This window comes from Amblyomma mixtum, chromosome 4 (assembly GCF_055824585.1).
Source record: "Amblyomma mixtum isolate Tamu chromosome 4, ASM5582458v1, whole genome shotgun sequence".
NCBI lineage: Eukaryota > Metazoa > Arthropoda > Arachnida > Ixodida > Ixodidae > Amblyomma > Amblyomma mixtum.
This window is the reverse complement of record NC_143015.1, coordinates 88,147,387-88,168,449: the sequence shown is the minus strand read 5'-3', so window position 1 is coordinate 88,168,449 and position 21,063 is coordinate 88,147,387. Positions and strand designations below refer to the sequence as shown.

General features: G+C 46.0%; 1 protein-coding gene across 1 annotated transcript in view; it reads right to left on the bottom strand.

The window, feature by feature from the left end:
* The window catches only part of LOC149347332 (fatty acid synthase-like), an 87,881-nt gene that overhangs the window by 57,173 nt on the left and 9,645 nt on the right, over positions 1-21,063 (bottom strand). The window contains exons 4-6 of the mRNA XM_089541554.1: positions 10,206-10,328; positions 9,451-9,684; positions 5,862-6,163 (exon numbers count right to left, since the gene is read on the bottom strand). Coding sequence (XP_089397680.1) covers positions 5,862-6,163; positions 9,451-9,684; positions 10,206-10,328 — 659 coding nt within the window. The remainder of the gene's footprint in view (positions 1-5,861; positions 6,164-9,450; positions 9,685-10,205; positions 10,329-21,063) is intronic.

The window sequence follows — 21,063 nt, the reverse complement described above, 5'->3', positions numbered from 1 at the left end:
TAAGTACGAACCACCGAGAAGTACGATGCATTGTTCGACATGCATGAGGACATGGACAACACCCCGCGAGCGTGTACGCCACTTGTAGCCACCACTAAGGAAATTTGCCTGAAAACGCAAGGTATGGCCGTGGCCAATTGGCACCGATGATTTTCCAGTTTTTTATGGAACTCGATGGCACAGCGGCATCTGCACGTCAACGATCTTGAACAGAAATTCTATGTGCTCATGGCGCACTCTCATTGGATGCACAAAATGCTGACACTTGATAGAAAGCAAAATCTAGCGGAATATTAAGTGGTAGCTATGATGAATGCTGATGAGAGCTGCTTTTATGGGAACTTTTGTGCGAAGCCATGTCTCCTAAGCTGCCTAGCAACCGTCACCAGGCCTTCAAAAGAGCAAAAAAAAATTACATTCTACGACTTAAAAAAAATGGGATGATGATGTCTTATTAGCGCCTTTATTTCTCGTGTTGCTCCAAAATTAGGGGCCACATTAGATTAATGGCGGTATTTATATTGTCACAAACCTCGCCGATTAATTTTAATCGTAGTGATTGATTTTGTAGGGACTCTTGTAATTTTCACTATTGATTACGACTGCTTGTGTTAGCTTGAATATGTTGAGCTGCTGATTGTATGCTGCTTATCAATTATTAATACCAGGTGTTTCACCTCAGATGTTCTGCAATTTTTGAAAATATGCTTCTTGGGCTAGAATAGCGCTTTTTCCTTAAACCATCGTCAGTGGTGTAGGGCATGGCTAAGACGGGCTAACAAGTAAGCTGGTGAGTTTTGAGTAAACTTTTTAACTATCACTGCTAGTCCCCTTAATTATTGAGAGGTGTGCAAGCCCACCGTGAGCATTATACAGATGTGTTTCTAGAATTTAAGACACAGAGTTAGCCTCGGTGCTGTGGATCAACAAATTCGCTGCGTCGCACCAAAAACACATGCGCTTTCGAGAGGCTTGAGGGAAAAGTAATCCCTCCAGTGAACGTAACTCGTGGAGAGAGCCTCAACTTCTTTGGCCACAGCGCCGATGGTTACGGCGCTATCGAAATTCTCAAAACTGATACTTTTATCCCTTAAGGTGGGCTATGCGCCTGTCAGTAAAAAAGGAGACTAACAGTAATTGTTAAAAATTAACTAATAAATAATGGGTAATCAGCCTGCTAGTTAGCCCGTCTCACCTGTACACTGATGTGCTACACAGCTGACAATGCCAAGCCGAAAAAAGCGGTTTTCTAAATCAAAAAGCTCATTTTTAATATTAAAAAACATATCAGGTAAAACACAGGGTATGCAAATAACATTTGTATTCACATATTGAGAGCTGTAGCGTTACTTAATCTTAGACCCGCGCATAACTGCGCTGCTTGAAGAGGCGGGAGCCCTACGTCAACGATATACCGAGACTCTTTTCTAGCCTCAGTGGCGCGAAGAAACACGCTATAGATTTTTTTTGGATCAACGTTTTTGAGCCTATACTGGTTGATTCATGTTGTGAGAGAACATGGGCAGTGCATTAATTCCTTACAGTTGTACTGAGCACTGGAATATAGCTTTGAGCACGCTTGGAAGTTAGGCTCTTTACGAAGGAATGTACAATGCCGCATATGCAAGCTTTTAAATTTTGATTTCTTTATGCATTTTGTTATCGATACTGCCATTGTCACGCGAAGACAGAAGTGTCGGTTATAGAATAGCAGAAAATTCAGTACAACACAAGAAATAAATATGAACTTCGCAGACATTCAACATTTCAGTGCCTAGTAAACATAAAGTGCGGCAAACGCAGGGACGTAAGAAAGAAGACGGAGAAGAGCAACTTCCAACTTAATTTATTCAGAAAGACTAATCGGAATTTAAAGGCACATTAAAGGAGGAACAAAAATAATAGAAACTGACACAAAAGCATGCAATGCGATCGACGTAATACTTAGGGCATGGACGTTCTTACGCGCGGCATAGTTTCGCCTGCGACCTTGCCTTTGAGGGGAGTCGAGCGCTATTTTAAGGCGCATCTTCTGTGCATTTTTGCACCAGACAACCAAGGGGGATTTGCGTTGTTGCTTAACACCTTGTTTAAAGAAAATGCTAAGCAGGCAATGGAGGCATTTTTGAAGCCTCTTTTCTTTTTAATACGTCCCTTTCAAAGAAAAAAACTCGGACCAAAAAGTTGCGCAATAAGCTTGTGCTAAGGAGACTCGCGCAACTAATTGACAAAACCAAGGTCGATAGTTTAGAACTATTTTTTTTTTTTTGCCAAAACACACAGAATTCACTTGGCTTTGGGCGCCGATGTCAAGGAGCGGCGGATGTGGCAAAAGGCGGTAGCTTCCTTTTGCAGGTAAGGTTAAAGCTCCTAAATATAGAGAGCACCTTTTGATAAGGACTTCGGGAAATTATCACTGAGTTTTTGAAGAAACTAGCTGGAATGTGCTGCAAATTTTTTTCCATTGCCATCAAAGACCCTTTTTCCTTCACTGCTGGACCAAGGTCAACTGTAGTGCGTTGAGGAATGCATTCTTTCATTGGTGGCTGTCAAATTTCAGAACTCAGTCGGTGATTGTAAGCGGCTTCCTAAAATCACTTTCAATGTATCTGCAATACACGGATGTGACTTGGTGTTATGGCGTTTTCATTCAAACAAAAGGCATTTGCTTCGGGTCGAGCATCGCCGCCATCCTCAGCGTCATCTTTTTAACACATTGTGGAAGGGCCTTGACTGAATCTCTTGCGAACTGAAAAGTTCCACTAACCTTTCAGTATGATAAGTTACTTTGTAGTCATTTAAAATGCGGCCGATATGGGTTTTGAACAGAGGAGTGTCACGCACTTTGGCTATTTTTGACGCGTGTCTAAGACCGCTTGTTTTAACTCATGAGGTTCCCGATGGGTTCTCTCTTAGCCTGTATGTTCAAGTTCGCATGACCGCTGGGTGTACGAGACGTGAGTCAAGGAAGCGTTGCTACCCTTTGCGTCTTCCCGCACGAAGCTCGTGAAAAGGGTCATCGTGCAAATCTACCTTTCGAATGCTTTGGAAAAGTCTTGCCCCCACTTGATTAACAATTTCTCGAGGCAGATAAAATGGCTGAAGCCGAACGGCTATCCAGCCCATCTGCTTTGTGCTCTAGCCGAAGGCATCCTCAAAAAGGAGAAGAATGACAGTGACAAGGCGCCAAAAAAAAACAGAAAATAAAAGACCTTCAGCCATGTCATACATCCATGCTTTATCCCACCATTTCATGAAGATTGCTCGGAGAGTGAACATAAGAGTCGTTCTTTCAGTCCCCCATAAACTAAACAAGCTTTGTATGTTGACGAGCCCTTTGGGAAGAGAAAATGTAGGCTGCCAGACACGGCATATCAATAGGAATGTTGAATGTGCCGAGGCCACTGTCTGTAAAATACCGTTGCCATGTGGCCGTTTCTATGTGGGCAAGAGCGGACGATTGGTGAACGAAAGACGGCGAGAGCATGCCAACAATACGCGTCAAATGTTTGAAACTCTTGCAATTCATTGCCGCGACTACGACTTTCAGGGTGGCTGCCACTGTGCCCCTGACTTTCCGCATTCTGTAATTGTTGACAGCTGTCGAACGCAGATTACAAGGAAGATATCAGATTAAGCTATGGAGACTGACATGAGAGGGAGTGTCTGCATACCTACGCCACCAGTCGCACTTTTGAAAAGTACATTATGTATCTCAACATTAAAGGTGCACTGAAGAGGAATCTGAACTCGTCTTTTTGCCGCGGGAACTCGATATACACGTTCTGAGCTTTCTTAGAAACAGCGATTTATTGCCCTGTGTGGCCGATTTCCCTAATTAAATCGAATTAACGCCCGGCTACCGCCTTTTTTTTTTAATTCTCCCTCGTACGGTGGGCGGAGTCGACCTACGCGTGGAGCGCCTTTCACCCAGTCCCGTGGCGGCTTGCCGCTCTGCCATTGGCGGAGTAATACGAAGCAGTCCGTAGTAGCAAATAGTCCGCGCGTATTTTTATTTCTTCGGCTTATTTTGCGGCTATATTATCTGCGAATGAAACTATTTATTCATGGAAACCTAAAAAACAAAATAAAGCGAAAGCAAAGCCTCCACGGGACTGGGTGAAATGCGCTCCACGCGTTGGTCGACTCCGCCCACCGTACGAGGGACAATTAAAAAAAAAGGCGGGAGCCGGACGTTAATTCGATTTAATTGGGGAAATCGGCCACACAGGGCAATAAGTGACTGTTTCTAAGAATGCTAGGAACGTGTAGATCGAGTTCCAGCAGCAAAAAGACAAGTTCAGAATCCTCTTCAGTGCACCTTTAACAATGGGACATGAATTTGCTTTCGCATTGTAGGCTTTTGTGTTCATTTGTTTTGTTTTTTTTTTTACTCTTTCGTGTGCCTATATATATTCTGACCAATCTTTCTAATAAAATTCGGTTGGAAATACCATTTTCATGTCATCTTACGTCCGTGCATTTGCCATGCTTTACGTTTACTACGGATCACCAACTAGTATTGAGGCTAAAATGCACAGCATAGCATGAGAATAACTGATTTCCCTCAAACAAGTGAAAAACAAAAACCATAAATCACCTGAGATGAAGGCTCACAAGTAAAATGGAATATATAAAAGCATCGGCGCATCAGGAGCCAACCATATTCAAGGTATTCAAAAGATATTTAAAGATATTCAATTAAAACCCGTCAAGTATATTTCCTGAAAGTGTTTTAAAAAGTTTCTACCTGTATATCATAATATTGAACAATCTCGTTTGCTAATTTATTCCATTTTTTTAATGTTTCGAACCAGATAAGAATATTTTAGAAGAACCTGTTCTAAAAGGAAGTGGTGCGATATTTTTGAAATGTTTTGTCCAACTGCCAGCTTGATTCTATGATTGATATATCTGTCCAGGTTTGCCCAATATTCCCCCCCTAAAAGGAAAAGGAACATCAGCCTGCTATACTGCATTTTCTGCTTTACAGTGGTTAGTCCGGTCCTGCATATATGTTAAGGCACTGATTGGGGTCTAGAGTACAAGTTAAAGACCGCAAACCTTAGACCTTTGTTTTGTGCCCGCACGCATTTTGCAATGTTTTGTCTAGTGTATGGATCCCAAATGGGACTGTCGTGAGTACTGCAAGTAGAGTCATTTGGTAAGCGATAAATTTTAGCCACGCATTGGCGCTATTAGGTTTCCGTAGCAATAACCAGAGTTTCCGCATGGCCTTATTGCAAATGTTGTCAACACACATTCTCCAGTTGAAGTCTTCTTCAAGATGAATTCCTAGGTACGATTTCCTAGGTATATGCACGAATGATGCGAATGTTTTTGTTGCGAAAGCAACACTACGCGAGTCGCCGAGTCATTTTGCGGAGCTCTGGAAAGGACATACTGCGCATGCGCGTGGAGCAGTGACGTCACATGGCGCACAGATGGCACGCCGCCGCTGCCGCTCGCGGGTAACTCATAGGTGCCGCCGCTGCGCTCGCCAGTTGCGCACGCGCAGTAGCGGCGCATATAGCTAGCGCGCCGGGGCCGCCGCCGCTGCCGCGCGCTCTCCATCGCCTCTTCTCTCTCTCATCGTTGCTTTAGCAATCCTCCAGGTTCAATAACAGCTAAATCACTGTTTCATCTAGAGGACTGCGTGAGAGTTGAGTGTTCGAGCGGCTGGTAGACATAACATTCTTTTCAGTTCACAGTTTGCTATAAAATATCCGCCACTGGCTGTGCCTAACTATGCTTGGCCTCAATGTCAATTTGCTTTTCTGCTCAGTCGTACCTATAAAATAGCTTTATTACGATACATTCACGCAGATTCACAAAACGTACAATAGGCTAGAAAATCTCACCATCAGGGAGTCCTTTGTCCTACCGGCCATAAGGACAAGTCTTGGCAGCTGCAGTTTCTTGCGCGGGAGATCGTGGACACTTGGTCTAGGGTTGGCCTCAAGAATTGCATGAACGTTGGTACCACCGAAGCCGATTGAGTGGACCCCGACCAAGCCGCCATTGAAGGCCGTAATCTTGTCTACTACCTTGATGCTGCCATCATGTAGCGAGGGTATGTCCGGATTCGGTTCATTAAAATGCAAGTTTGGCGCAATGGCTCCCGTCTCCATGGCTAGGATCACCTTGGCCAGTGCAGCAATGCCTGTTAGAGAATGAGAACAACAGGTCGAAGTGAAGCTCATGTCCTATACACATCGTCGTTGATAAATCATGGAAAAGTCACTTCATGGTGCCCAGTCGTTCCCGCGATAAAACCACATTAGAATACAACGATAGCCATAATGTTCACACGACACCAAAAGATCACCCTGTAAACAAGCGCACCTCGGCCCTGCATCGTTGAGGCAACCTGCTTCAAGCATCACATGCCACTACAAATATACCCCTTATAATGCAATACGGTCGAATAGCCTGAAGAGCTACTAGGCTTGTAGACTATATTTCATTGAAAAACGTGAAGTTTTTGGCTGCAAAATACAGGGTGCATGAAAGGTTCTCAGGCCACAGGGTTTTATATTCAGCGTCACAATCAAGTACCTTAAAGCTCCCATTGATAAAAAAGGGAAGAGTTGGAGCCAACCCTCTGCTCATAGACACACCTAGAAGCCAACAGCTCGAGCCCATGCGCATTGGCGCTATCTCGAGGCCAGGCTCTTATTTCAATGCGCTAGCATTATTGGCCGCAGTGAGCAATTTCAGCCGTCTGTGTGCGGGGCGTCTGTGTCACGTCAAAGAAAAAAATCTCAGAAAAAAAAATATTATGGGTTGGATTCAAACCCAGGAATTTGTCGTGGGAAGCGAGTATGGAAACTGATAGATACGAGGGTTCTTTTTTTCTTTCATCGCATTTATTATGCATGGTTATTAACAAAAAAGATATATATACATATATGTATGTGTGTATACACACAGAAAAAAACTATTTACGGAGCACCTAGGTAGGCACTACGTGGCACAAACATCATAGAAAACACAACAGAACTAAAAGGCCGGCAAGGATATACTGAGCATCAGGAGAGGAAACCAATCCGCTAAAAAGTATAATTCTTTGTAAATGTCCTTTACCTGCAGCACCATTCGGCTAAAACGACTCTCGGCGAAACAACAGGTTCAACGTTGCGATCTTGCATGCGCGTTTTCCGAAGGCTGTGAAGTCCCATCAGAAGAATCATATCATTGGGTTTCGAGCCCTAGCCCACTATCATCCCTCCTTCCCTACTCCGGCATGCGCCCTATGCCCAGAACCCTTCACTTCTTCCCTCCACATCCTTTCCCTCTGCCCGGCGGACCCTCCCCCGCGGGACCTAGAGAACCTCAAAACCTGGGAGGACTGGGAGACCCTGCTGCGCTCGGAGGACCCGGCCCTGCAGACCATCGCCACCGGCCGGGCTGCCAGTGTTATGGACCTCAGGAACATAAACACTTGAGTGGAGTGGGGTCGTGCGGGGACCCTGGGGCGTGCCCCGAATTCCTGTTGTAATAAAGTTTTCTCTCTCTCTCTCTTTCCGGTTGGGAAAGAACAAGTTAGCTAAGGAGGATTTTTTTACTTTATTTCCTGTCTTTCAAAAAGAACATTTCAATAGCTAAGACGAGTGCCCTGTTACGTGATGGATAGAGGCGAACATAGTCCATGCGGCAATGCAGCACCAGTGGCGGCTAATCTTTCATGACGTCATCCTAGATGGAGTAAGCTAAGGGAAGGTGGATGACGTATGCAAACTCTGCCTCCGTTGACGTCATGGAAATCTACGATGCACTCGCATAGAAAGCCTCAGCGCGTCGCCCTGTCGCATGGACCATTAAAAATGGGCAGTGCCGAAAAAAAATTAAAAAAAGAAGGAAAAGGTTTGGTTTGGTTTATGCGGCTTTAACGTCCCAAAGCGACTCAGGCTATGAGAGGCGCCGCAGTGAAGGGCCCCGGAAATTTGGACCAAGTCGGGTTCTTTAACGTGCGCTGTCAACGCACAGTACACGAGCCTCTAGAATTTCGCCTCCATCGAAATGCGAACGCCGCGGCGTGATCGAACCCGTGTCTTCCAGGTCAGCAGTCGAGCAGCATAGCCACTTGGCCACGACGGCGGCAAGAAAAAGCAAATAATAAGAAGGAAAGAAGGACAAAGTGTTTGTAATGGTTACAAAACTATTTGTGGTGGTCTGAAAGTAGCTAAGCCGTCTTTAATGCGGTCAACTGCTTGCTAGAGCATTCAGAGATTTTTCTTGCAGAGCATGGTCTGTCATTTTTTTTTTTATTTTAAACGGAGCTATGAACCTACCAACATTCCCTGAAAAATATTACTCCTCCTGACTACTACAGAAATGCTTAGGCTGAGGGGTGTTGTAAATGAGCCACTAAGGGCCTCAAAAAAGCCTCCTAGGCCAGGGATATTGCGACGCACCTTGTGCATCAGCAACAAGAATCTCGCCGAAGATGACTGCATATGGTGTCCCATCCCTCAAGCCACAGACCAACATTTGATATCGTCGATGCAGAATCTCGAGGGATCTCATTTACTGTAGTCATACATGCCAGCTGTGTCAGAAAATTAGAAGAAATGACACCGGAGTCGGCACTGTAGTGTGCTGTGTCTAAAGACTAGAATACTGACTTGCTGTTGAAGCAGATTGCCTTCATGGTGGCCTAAGCAACAAGACTGGGCACTCTCGAAGGTGCTCCATCTGCGGACTTGCGTTCCTGGCAGGCCTGGCAGTGCTTGTACCATTAACCAATGTACAGTCGGGGACAAAAGTCTCCGGACCACGTGTTCCTCAAACGAAGCTTATAGCTCTACTATTAGACAGCGGCTGGAGACCCCACTTGTGCAGATGAAAGAACAAAAATTTTTCTTTTACCTCCACAAGTGTGGTCTTCAGCCGCCGACTAATAGCAGAGCTATCGGCTTCGTTAAAGGAACACGTGGTTCGGAGACTTTTGTCCCTGACTGTACTACATGTGGTTGAAATGTACTATCACCGCTAGTCTTTCGCACGGGTAAGAAAACACTGACAAAAAAAATTTTTCAATTCATCTGGCAGAGCAGTGCATCCTGAGTGGCTCTATTCAGGCGCCATATATCTGTGCTCGCTTTGAGAGGCGTGGCATGAAAAAGTGCCCTCCAGCAGACTGCTATCTCACTGCATGCTCGACTTATCACTGTGTTTGCAGAGCTTCAGTTCTTCGGTGGCTATTGGCCTTTCGCCTACGGGTGTTCAGTTCAACAATAAAGCTCGCGTTGACTCTGTGGAGAGCCCGTACTGTCTTTGTTTGCAATATCCTCTGACGGCGATTATATTTGGTCGATGACGAGGAGGCGGCACGTCTCCTTCGTTGAACTAAGTTGTCACCACTGATCTACATCTGTGAATAATGCTGCGTTGAAAGTGGGCACTGTTGTCAAACGACACTTTGTCGAATTAAGGGAGCCAACTCACCCGCGGCTGCCTCTGCGTGCCCGGCGTTGCTCTTGACAGACCCAATATTGAGCGGTGCCTTCCGGCTCGGTGGACACAAGACAGTGCTGATGGCTCCCAGCTCTTGAGGGTCGCCGACCTTGGTACCCGTTCCGTGGGCTTCGACATACTCCACTTCGTGGGGATCCACATTGGCCTCGGCGTATACCTGGCGCAGGAGCTGCTCTTGCACCTCTTTTTTGGGGTAGGATATTCCTACAGGTGAGCGGTAAGACAAGTCTCATAGATAGCACTGGGGATTTAATGCCACATCGCTTCGAGAAGCGACCTCATGCGCCTCAACCGCACACTAACAAGAGCAGGAACAAGAAGGTACAAGACAAGAAGGTACAAGAAGAGCAATATGCTCGGCAAAAAGTCCAGTTGAGGCATAGTAAGTTTCAGTCCATTTCATTCTGATCTCTTGTTGCTGTGGTGTAACCTCGGAGCTGTTAATATAACAAAGTAAGAAAACGACTTGGGACTGCACTGCTGATGACGTAAGCCTGCTGCCAGCTAAGTAATAGCGTGTTTAGCCCTCATATTGCAGTTTTGTCAAAGTAATATACTAACGGCAAACACTCTGAAAACAGAACGCTCTCCTACTTTTCATTCCCGCAGGTGTTTTGCCACGAACTCCTAGAAACTTGTGCCACTGGTCATTTTCGCGATAACCTTGACAGTCTCATGGACACAACCAAAGATCGCTTTATTCATAAAGAAAGAAACGGGCCTACCTTCTAGCTTGAAGCCATCAGTGTTCGGCTTGATGTGTACCACCTTAGCGTAGATCCGTCGTGCTTCTGACGCCAGCTGAAGGAAGAATGCACCCACGGTTTCACTGCGCACATAGCCTGTGCCTGCATAGAGAAACAGTCAAAAGTAGCACGGTATATTCAGTGCATGCGGGCGAAGCCTCGAATGCGGAAGCCAACGCATTGCATCTGGGAGTTAAATTCTGGGGAGATATGCTGTCCGTCGCTGTTACGATAATGCGTTTCTGGTTCATTCACGCGCAAATGCAATTTACGTCATCCATGTTCATTTAATTCGGGTTTAATTGGCGCTGAGTTGCGGCATCGAAATAAACTTGCGCCGGCATCGCCTTACCAGCGCATTTGTTTGCAGGCGGCTGTGAACATAGTATCACACGCGTAGTCCACACTTCGTAAAGGACCCTGAAAAATTCTTTTGTAGATCATGAGAAACGATATCCGAGCGATGCCGTCCCTAAAAAGGTATTTCTAAAAGCGACGTAAGAACCAATGGAATAAAGTGGATTATTCCGGTTTTAACCTTTCCTAAAACCGTTTTCTCCCCTCTGTTTCCGGCGAACTACACAGCCTTTGGAGAAGCTTTCTTTGCCCCAGCTTTTAACTCCTTTGGTCCATCCCTCTAAATGAATTTCATGCGCCTTTCCCAGGAGAAACTGTTACCGCATCTATCCCTTCCTCAAAACATCCTCCTCCAATTTCTCTCAACTTGCGTCAGTGGAGGAAAAGCTCGCCTGCCAATCCATCAAAATTGAGACTCGCCACACTTGCCCTGGTGAGGACGTTGTTATCATCATCATCATCATCATCATCAGCCTAACTACACCCACTGCAGGGCAAAGGCCTCTCCCATGTCTCTCTAATTAACCCTGTCCTTTGTCATTTGCCGCCACTGTATCCCCGCAAACTTCTTAATCTCATCCGCCCACCTAACTTTCTGCCATCCCCTGCTACGTTTGCTTTCTCTTGGAATCCACTCTGTTACCCTTAAGGACCAGCGGTTATCTTGCTTTCGCATTACATGCCCTGCCCAAGCCCATTTCTTCCTCTTGATTTCAACTAAAATGTCATTAAACCGCATTTGTTCCCTCACCCACTCCGCCCTCTTCCGATCTCTTAACGTTACGCCTATCATTTTCATTTCCATAGCTCGCTGCGTTAAGTGCTAGGACGCTGTTAAGTGCTCGGGAACTGACGTCACATGTGATGTTCTATGATGGTGCAAGTAAATAAAAAAATCCGTGAGGAACTTCGTCTATCATCGCTGCGCGTTAAGGAGGACGTCACTTGGTTTAGATATTCCAGGAAATACAGTCTGCCTCTCGAAATGATAATTACCCACACAGAGCACGGTTCGTCACATCTTCAGGACGCCCCATGAGGCAGCCTTGAAATATCATATATGGTAACAGGCAAATACATATGACCCTCCTTGAAAAGCATGTTAACTATCAGCTTCAGGAGCGAGGGATAAAATTAGGAATATAAGTCTCCTTGATATTGCCTATCTCGTCGTTCCCTTGACCTCTTGCCGCAGACGGACGAACTGCTCGCGGTACGTAACAGGAGCCGCTGGATTTATTTCCTTTAACAACTTGACTGACGAGTAATTTGCATACCATGGTTATTCGTCCTATGGCTGCTGAACCGCTTGCTTTCCAATGCGATAAGAGCATTCGTTACAACTTGAAAATAACCTTTCCTTGGCAAGGTGTAATGCGTTTTCGATTCCACGGTACTCATATCGTAATCGTCCTGTCCAAGCAAAAAGAAGACAACGACCTTTTTTGTACCCACATCTGACGCAATTGTGAGTTACATGAGGCCCCTTTTGTCGCTTTTAGCCGCTTCGGTGTCTCAGTGGTTATGGCACTCGGCTGCTTACCCGTAAGACACTGGTTCTATGCAGGCCGCGACAGTGGCATTTCGATAAAGGCGAAATCCTTGAGGCCCGCGCACTCCGCTGTACCCAGCAATTATGCACAAAAGCATTTTTATTGGGGGGGGGGGGGATAACACATAATACAAACGAAAAAAATGGTAACAAAGTGCAGCACATAAAATGCAACCATGATGCAACATTAATACAGCCAACAACAGCATTCACGGAGATGAAGAGAATAAATTACTTGACGTAATTAATACCACCTCTTCAGAGGGCCGGTTCCAATCTCTTATAGACCTAGGGAAAAAAGCATATTTGTACATCTCTGATTTACAGTTAATTTCCTTAACTTTTAATCGATGGTCACGGCGTAGCGAAATATAGTTTGGTGAATGGATGTACAGGTCACGGTTTATGCCAGTATTGGAATAGTAAATACTGTGAAAAAAGTTTAACCTCAAACAATATTTGAATTTCTTTGGAGGAGAAATTCAAGAGGCCCATGTACTGCGCGATGTCACTGCACATTAAAGAACCCCAGCAGGTCGAAATTTCCGGAGCCCTTCACTACGGCGTCTCCCATAGCCTCCCATAGCCAAGGTTTGCACTCTTCATCCTTTTCAACCTTTTTTTTTTTTTTACCTTTGACACTGCTTTGGTATTAACGCTTCATTCTTCACCTTTTTTTCCACGTTTCTTGTTGGTCATCTCGTATCACTCATGAGTGTGTATCGTTTTTGGTGTTTAAGAGTTGCTTGGCCATGATCGTTTTAGTGTTGTTTGCTATACTTTTGTTGGGTTTTTTAGCCATGATAGTATGTTACGTGGTTGCTATCGCGCTTCATGTGTTAGATATCTTACAGTGATCTTTTCTACTGCCTGTGCGTGATTACACGGATGTTAGGGCGTGTTGGCCTACATAAAGGCGGGTTTGGTGCGAAATAAAATTCAGTTGTAAGTTGGCGCTGGTCCTGTCGTGTTTGTCTCTTTTGTCCACGTCTTTTGCGCCATTTTCCTGTTGAATCATGAACCAACTAGCCCAAACTAGAGTTCTTCTTGCCCATAGCCTGAGTCGCTTTGGAAACGTTAAACCCCATAAACCAACCAATCCTTTTTTCACCTTTGCGGCATATGCACTAGGCTTTACCTTCTGTTTATTTGTTCCTTCTAGCGCCACAACCTGCTAATATGCGATTGTCCTGGCGATGAAAGACCAATAATGAAATACCAATATGTATACAAAGGAAAAAGGGGATTTTCTGATGAAGCAGTGCGCAGTGCGCAGCCAAACTAGGCACACAACGGTGCGTGAAATCCATCTCTGCATATAAGCTATGCATTCATGAGGAAACAGAGAGAAGAATTTTCGCCATCAGGCACCTAATGGACTATAATAGGTAAATTAACCTCTTAGTGAATCCCGTAAGATGGCATAGATATACTGAAAATTAAATTCCCTTCCCCAGTGCAGAGAATCCAACCGGACACCTTTCTGGTTAACATCCGTGCTTTTCCCCTCTCTCTGTATCTATCTTTAGGTAACAGTTGTGTTCCTACGCAACTTAATTTGTAGAATTCTAGCACACGTGCATTCCGATATATTCGCATGCAAATTTTCGGCTCAATTCGCGTCGCTGCCCAAGCAAGGCGATGAGGCTTAGCGCGATGCTCCTATCATCGTGACGTGATGTTTCGCCAGGTAACAGCATAGAGCCATCGGTGAAGCTCAAAGCTATTTTCCTTTCACTTTCGGTTATAGAAATAGAAGAAATGCCCGACAAAACAGCTTCGTCACACTGGGGAGAAGTTTTCGGTCGACTGTCACCACCTTGCATGCGCAATAACCCGAAATCAGAGCAAACTTTCCGGGCCAAAATTTCGGAACCCGCGTTCTCTAGAAGTATACCCAATGAATATTCTAGAAATACGACTGCCTCTGTGTTTCCAGCATAAATATATTTAGCTAGCCGCAGAGGCAAAACACGTAACAAACATATTTTTGTTAGTTATATGCCTGACCGTGGCAATTATCATCGCAATTCGTGTCCCCTTGAACGCACAACTCATATACAGAGGTGTTTTCACTCCCAATCAGTGCCTATTTTTGAGCAATACCTAAAGCTGAACTATGAACGCTCTGTATATAGCAATAAATTGTTCACGCCAGCAACTAAGAAAACAAAAAGATACGTTTTGGATCAAGCCGCCGCGGTGGCTCAGAGGTTATCGCACTCGTCTATTTACCCGAAAGATGAGGGTTCGATCCCGGCCGCGGAGGTCGCATTTCGATGGAGGCGAAATTCTAGATGCCCGTGTGCTGTGCGATGTTAGTGCACGCTTAAGAAACCTCAGGTGGTCGAAATTGGCGGAGCCCTTCAGTACGGAGTCCCTCTAGCCCGAGTCGCTTTGGTACGTTAAACCCCCCAAAACCGCGTTGGGAGGCCTCAAGTTTAAACGTACTTGGTCTATTATTCAATACTTTCAAGCGAAAGCTTTACTACTTGCACTTTCAACCTTTGGCGTGGCGCGGCGGTGCCACCACCACCGGCGCCTAACGCCTGCGCTCTCCGCTAGGAGCGCTACAGGTGCTTTGTGACGTCACGCCGAAGAGAAGGGCGACCGACTCGCGCCGTCGCAAGCCGCGGCGGTGCCACCACGGCGTGGCCTCCGCGATCGAAGAGCGCTTTTAAGGCGGAAGCCTTTAATGCCTCATCGTTGTAAGCAGCTCGGAGCTGTCGACAGAAATGTCACGCTTTTCAATTGGTCGAAACGGTCGTGACGTCACAGTGCGCGAATTTCAAACGGGGCCAATTGTACTTTGCCTACTAACCATGCAACCAATTAAAGGGATCGTTTAGTGATGCTCCAAGCAAGTTTGACTGAGTTTAATTAATTCCCTACTTAACCAATTAGTGAAACCTTCCTAGTCAGACCAGATAAATAAATAAAACCCAGTAAGAAATTTGCCGAGCTTGGGAATCGAACCCCGGTCTCCGGAGTGCGAGTCGAGCACGCTACCACTCCGCCATGCCAGCTTTTTTTTTTCTTTATTGCCTGGCTTTGGCTCGTGACATTGCACAACAAAAATACACATAACGCACTCCGCCATGCCAGCTTGATGGTTTGGAATGAAAAAAGGTGCGTCTAGTAAATAAGGTGTCTTCGTTCACTCCCATCTTCCTCCCTTCCCGTTACGGCGAGGTTTAGGTGTCCACCGAGATATGAGAGATAGATACATTTCATTTCCTCAAAAACCAATTCATCGACTAGCAAGGCATATTTGTCCGCGTTTCAGATTGACCCAAGTTGTCGTGACGTCACCGCGCGCGAAATTTGACGGCTGTCCACCGAAATATGTGAGACAGTTACTGCGCAACTTCCTTTCCTCAAATACAATTTTCGACTAGTGTCTACTGAGATATGTGAAACAGTTAATGAGTAATTTCCTTTCCTCAAATACAATTTTCATTTTGTTCATTACGGCCCCTCTTTCTTCTTTCACTCACACTTCCTCCCTTCCTGTACGGTGCGGCTCAGGTGTCCACAGAGATGACAGAGAATTACAGACCATTTCCTTTCCTCAAAAAGCGTTGCGTTCGAAGGGCAACGCACCGCGCCGAACAGGTGGTGGCGTTCTTTGGACTCCGTGGCAGCGCTACAACACGCTGTCGCGTTCCACTCCTAAAGGCGAAGCTTAAGCGTCATTAATTGGCAGTTAATTAATGTACCAAAAAAATGTGCAGTGAAAAATCGCGTAGCAGAATGCAGCACTGAGGCTTTCGCCTTTAAACTTGGATTTACCAGGACGCTTACCTTGAGTGCCAAGCATGCCGTTGTAGCCAGTGCAGGAACAGCAGTTCTACAGTTTGCATTAACATCACCAGCAACCAAGTATATCCTCACAGCGCAGCGATTATAGTTTCACTACTAGTTGTAGTACATAGAATAGCCAAGTGATCACCACAGCAGCACCAAGGTATACAACAAGTTTCACACAAGCACCACAACAGCACGACTATCATGTGAGCGAGGGCGTAGCCATGGGTATTACTTTCGCGATTTCCCGGCTTAACCAAGTTGAGCCACAGCCATTTTTTTCCCGACCGCTAGCTACGTGCCCAGCTGTGAGTGACGTCAACCAGGGGGCGTGGCTTTGCGGCACTCAGCTGCCGCATGGAGCCGGTTGTGCGCGTCTGGAGAGTGGAGATTCTGAGCGCTGTAGTTCTGCGCGCAATTACACTTTCGTAAATCTAACGACGGATATCTGGTTGACTGATGACCCTCTACTGTGGCTCAATGGTTATGACACTCGGCTGCTGACCCGAAAGACGTGGGTTCGATCCCGGCTGCGCTGGGTGAATTTCTATGGAGGAGAAGATCTAGAGGCCCGTGTACTGTGCGATGTCAGTGCACGTTAAAAACCCAGGTGGTCGAAATTTGCGGAGCCCTTCACTACGGCGTCTCTCATAGCCTGAATTGCTTTGGCACGTTAAACCCCATAAACCAAACCAAACCAATCTCCTAATTACGAACAGACACCTAACTGCAGTAAGTAGAAAGTTAAGTAACAAATTTTGGAACCCGTTTTACAGCGCCCGCTACGGCCCCTGATCACTTCGCGCAAGAACAATTTCACCTCCGAAAGGCTATTTTCTAAAATCATTTACAGTCTTCCTTTCAAGACCCTGTATACTGCGAACAAAGCAGTTTCATGGTCTTTCTATACAGGCTCACCTGTTCGAGATGCACGCGCGAAGTCGCGCTTTCTCATGATGCTGCGTTGTCTGATGTGCTTCGATTAGGGTTGCCGTCCAGAGAAAGCAACTGCTTTGCTAACGATGCGCTTAGATTTTGCCTTTTCACGAGTTGGTTGGTTAGTAGTGGGTGGTATTCAGGAGCATGTAGCGTTACCCTTTACAGATGCCGGCCGGCAATTGCTTCACCTATGGTGCGTGCTCGTAAATGAGCGCCGAACACTGCTTCAGAAGGCCAGCGTCCTCGAGGAAATCTAATATGATTCTTTTTACCGCACACCTCTTAGTTTTTAGACCGTCAAGCGACTTACTCCATAGACAAGCCCCATTTCAGGCTCGGAATAAATGTTCCGCCCTCTCACGAAAACATGGACAGCTACGCAAAATGCTGCAAGTCACCCTCATCGGCACAGCTTGAGCATATAGGTGACGTTGCATAACGAATTTGGGGTAGTCATGCCGTACTGTAGGCACACTCAGCGCGCAGGCGGTGTAGGAGACTGGCTTTTGCTCCTGGGGTCCCGGTTTCACAAGAGAGACGTAGAGCTAGTCGAAACGCAATACAGTGTTGTGCCATAAGTGGCTCTGCAAAAGTATCATCCTTTGGGACTCTATCTGATGGCACGTGTGACCGCGCTTCATGAGAAGAATGTGCTGCCATATTGCCTGTGATGCCGCCCGCCGCGGTGGCTCAGTGGTTACGGTGCTCGGCTGCTGGCCCGAAAGGCGCGGGCTCGATTCCGGACGCGGAGGTCGTATTTCAATGGAAGTAAAATTCTAGAGGCACGTGTACTGTGCGATGTCTGTGCATGTTAAAGAACTCCAGCTGGTCCAAATTTCCGGAGCCCTTCACTGCGGCGGACTCTCATAGCCTGAGTCGCTTTGGGACGTTAAACCTCTAGGAATAGCAGGGGAGAGTTATTGGTAGAGTTCGCAGATATAAACAATTTACGGATCATGAATACCTTCTTCCGCAAACGAGCCAACAGGATGTGGACGTGGAAGAGCCCCAATGGTGAGGCTGTGGAGGTAGAGGATGTGGAGGTCCTCCACATCGTAGAGGATGTGGAGGTCCTCGGAAAGGTCCGCTGTAGCGACCACAGAATGGTAAGGTCTCGCATTAGCTTAGAATTGAAAAGGGAGCGCAGAAAATTGTGTGAAGCGGAAGTCTATTGACGAGTCAGCATTAAAAGGGAAAGTAGAGGAATTCAGGATTTTGTTGCAGAACAGATTTTTCCACTTTAACTGAAGATGACGACCGTAATGTTGAAACAATCAACAAAGGTCTCACAGATATCATAACGGAGTGCGCCGTAGAAGTAGGCGGTAGGATGGTTCGACAGGAAACCGGGAAGCTCTCTCAGGGGACTAAGGATCTAATTAAGAAATGGCAAAGCATGAGGACGTCTAACTCCATAGACAGAATAGAGCTAGTAGAGCTATCGAAGTTAATAAATAAGCGCAAGGTAGCCGACATCAGGAAGTTTAACAGGGAGAAAATCGAGCATGCTCTAAAAAGCTGAGGTAGCCTAAAAGCAGCGAAGAGAAAACTAGTCTTAGGTAAAAAGAGAGATGCATGCGATAAGAGACAAAGAGGGCAATGTCATTAGCAATATGGATAAGATAGTTAAAGTAGCCGAAGAATTTTACACCAATCTCTGCAGTAGCGATAGCAACCAGAATGTTGAGAGAGGCAGTGGAACACAGCAATGGGACATCCCGCCAGTAACAAAGGAGGATGTAAAGAAGGCCTTGGGCGCATTGCAGAGAAGGAAGGCAGCTGGTGAGGATCAGATAACGGCAGATTTGTTGAAGGATGCAGGAGAGATTGTGCTCGAAAAACTAGCCACCCTGTATACGCAATGCCTTGTGACCTCGAGCGTACCTAGAAGTTGGAAAAACGCTAATATTATCTTAATTCATAAGAAAGGAGACGCCAACGACTTGAAGAATTACAGACCGATCAGCTTACTGTCTGTTGCGTACAAGGTATTTACTAAGGTAATTGCTAATAGGGTCAGGACAACCTTAGACTTCAATCAACCAAATGACCAAGCAGGCTTTCGTAAAGGATACTCGACAATGGACCATATTCACGCAATCAGTCAGGTGATAGAGAAATGCGCAGAATATAACCAGCCCCTGTATGTAGCCTTCACTGATTACGAGAAAGCATTCGACTCAGTAGAAACCTCAGCAGTCATGCAGGCATTGGGGAATCAGGGTGTAGAAGAGTGTTATGTGAAAATATTGGAAGATGTTTATAACGATTGCACAGCTACCATAGTTCTCCATAAAGTCAACAATAAAATTCCAATAACGAAAGCTGTCAGGCAGGGAGACACTATCTCGCCAAGATCCGACACAAAATTGTGTGGGTACCGGGGAACACGGGGGTGGCAGGGAACCGAGAGGCCGACAGGATAGCTCGAGGATACATTACTTTCCGAGCTTCCGACGAGACCGCGGAACTCGCGCCAGCACCCAGGGAATACTCGGCCATACTACAAAACTATAGAGGCAGAAGAATGCGATATCCCCCACCGCACAAATCTCTCAGCAGAGAGGAAGCTGTCACTTGGAGACAATTACAAACAGGCTCTTTCCCAAACCTACATATATTAAACAAAATGCACCCTACGATATACACGAACAAATGTCCCTGGTGCGACGAAAAACCTACACTATACCACATCACATGTGCCTGCCAAAACATAGACGTGGTCCCCAAAATACAAAACCCGAGTGCGGAGCAGTGGGAGACTCTCCTGTCCAGCGACCGCTGCGAAGACCAACAAGGTCTGGTACAGCGAGCTCAACGGGCGGCAGTGGCCAGCGGAGCCCTGGACTGAGGGCAACCGACCACTGATTAGAGGCGGACGACTTCGACAGAGAAGGCTCCTGGGGGTAGAACCAAGACGTCTCTGAAGATGCCCCCAAACCGCAGGAAAAACCATTAGTGTAAATAAAGTTTTCCCTTCCTTCCTTCCTTCCTTCGCCTATGCTATTCATTGCCTGTTTGCAGGAGGTATTCCGGGGCCTGAAATGGGAACAGTTGGGGATAAGAGTTAATAGAGAATACCTAAGTAATTTGTGATTCGCTGATGACATTGCCTTGGTAAGTCACTCAGGACACGAACTGCAAAGCATGATCAATCAGTTAGACAGGCAGATCAGAACGGTGGGGCTAAAAATTAACATGCAGAAAACAAAAGTAATGTTCAACAGCCTAGCAAGGGAACAGCAGTTCGCAGTTGGTAGCCAGGTGCTGGAAGTAGTAGGAGAATATGTCTATTTAGGGCAGGTAGTGACAGCTTATCCAGATCATGTGCGGGAAAAAACTAGAAGAATAAGAATGGAGTGGAGCGCATATGGCAGGTTCTCTCAGATCATGAATGGCAGTTTACCAATATCCCTCAAGAGAACAGTATACAACAGGTGTATCTTACCGGTACTCACCTATGGGGCAGAAACGTGGAGGCTAACAAAGAGGGTTCAGCTTAAGTTAAGGGACAACGCAGCGAGCTATGGAAAGAAAAATGATAGGTGTAACGTTAAGAGATCGGAAGCGGGTGGAGTGGGTGAGAGAACAAACGCGCGTTAATGATATCCTAGTTGAAATCAAGAGGAAGAAGTGGGCTTGGGCAGGGCATGTAATGCGAAGGCAAGATAACCGCTGGTCCTTAATGTAACGGAGTGGATTCCAAGAGAAGGTGGATTCCACGGGGCGGCAGAAAATTAGGTGGGTGGATGAGATTAAGAAATTTGCGGGAATATGGAGGTCGCGGCTGGCGCAGGACAGGGTTAATTGGAGAGACATGGGAGAGGCCTTTGCCCTGCAGTGGGCGTAGTCAGGTTGATGATGATGATTATGATTATCTGAGATTCTAAAATGAGATGGGAGCCACTCAAACCGCACCATGAATACTTTTTGTTGCGGTGTAATTATCCGGATTTACGATTGATGGCTAAATTTCCCAAAGCAGCACTGTATTGGAGACGCTCTAGAGCATTCTTTGAATCGTTCAGAAGGTCTACACTTTGAAGCTCACATAAAGACCGCCACTTAAGAGCATTAATAATGGCTTCAAAGTTCCCTGTTTTAAACGAAACCATCTGCTAAAAGCGTTATCTGGCTAGGAATAAAAAATCTAGGCGAGTTTTACCATGGTTATACCCATAG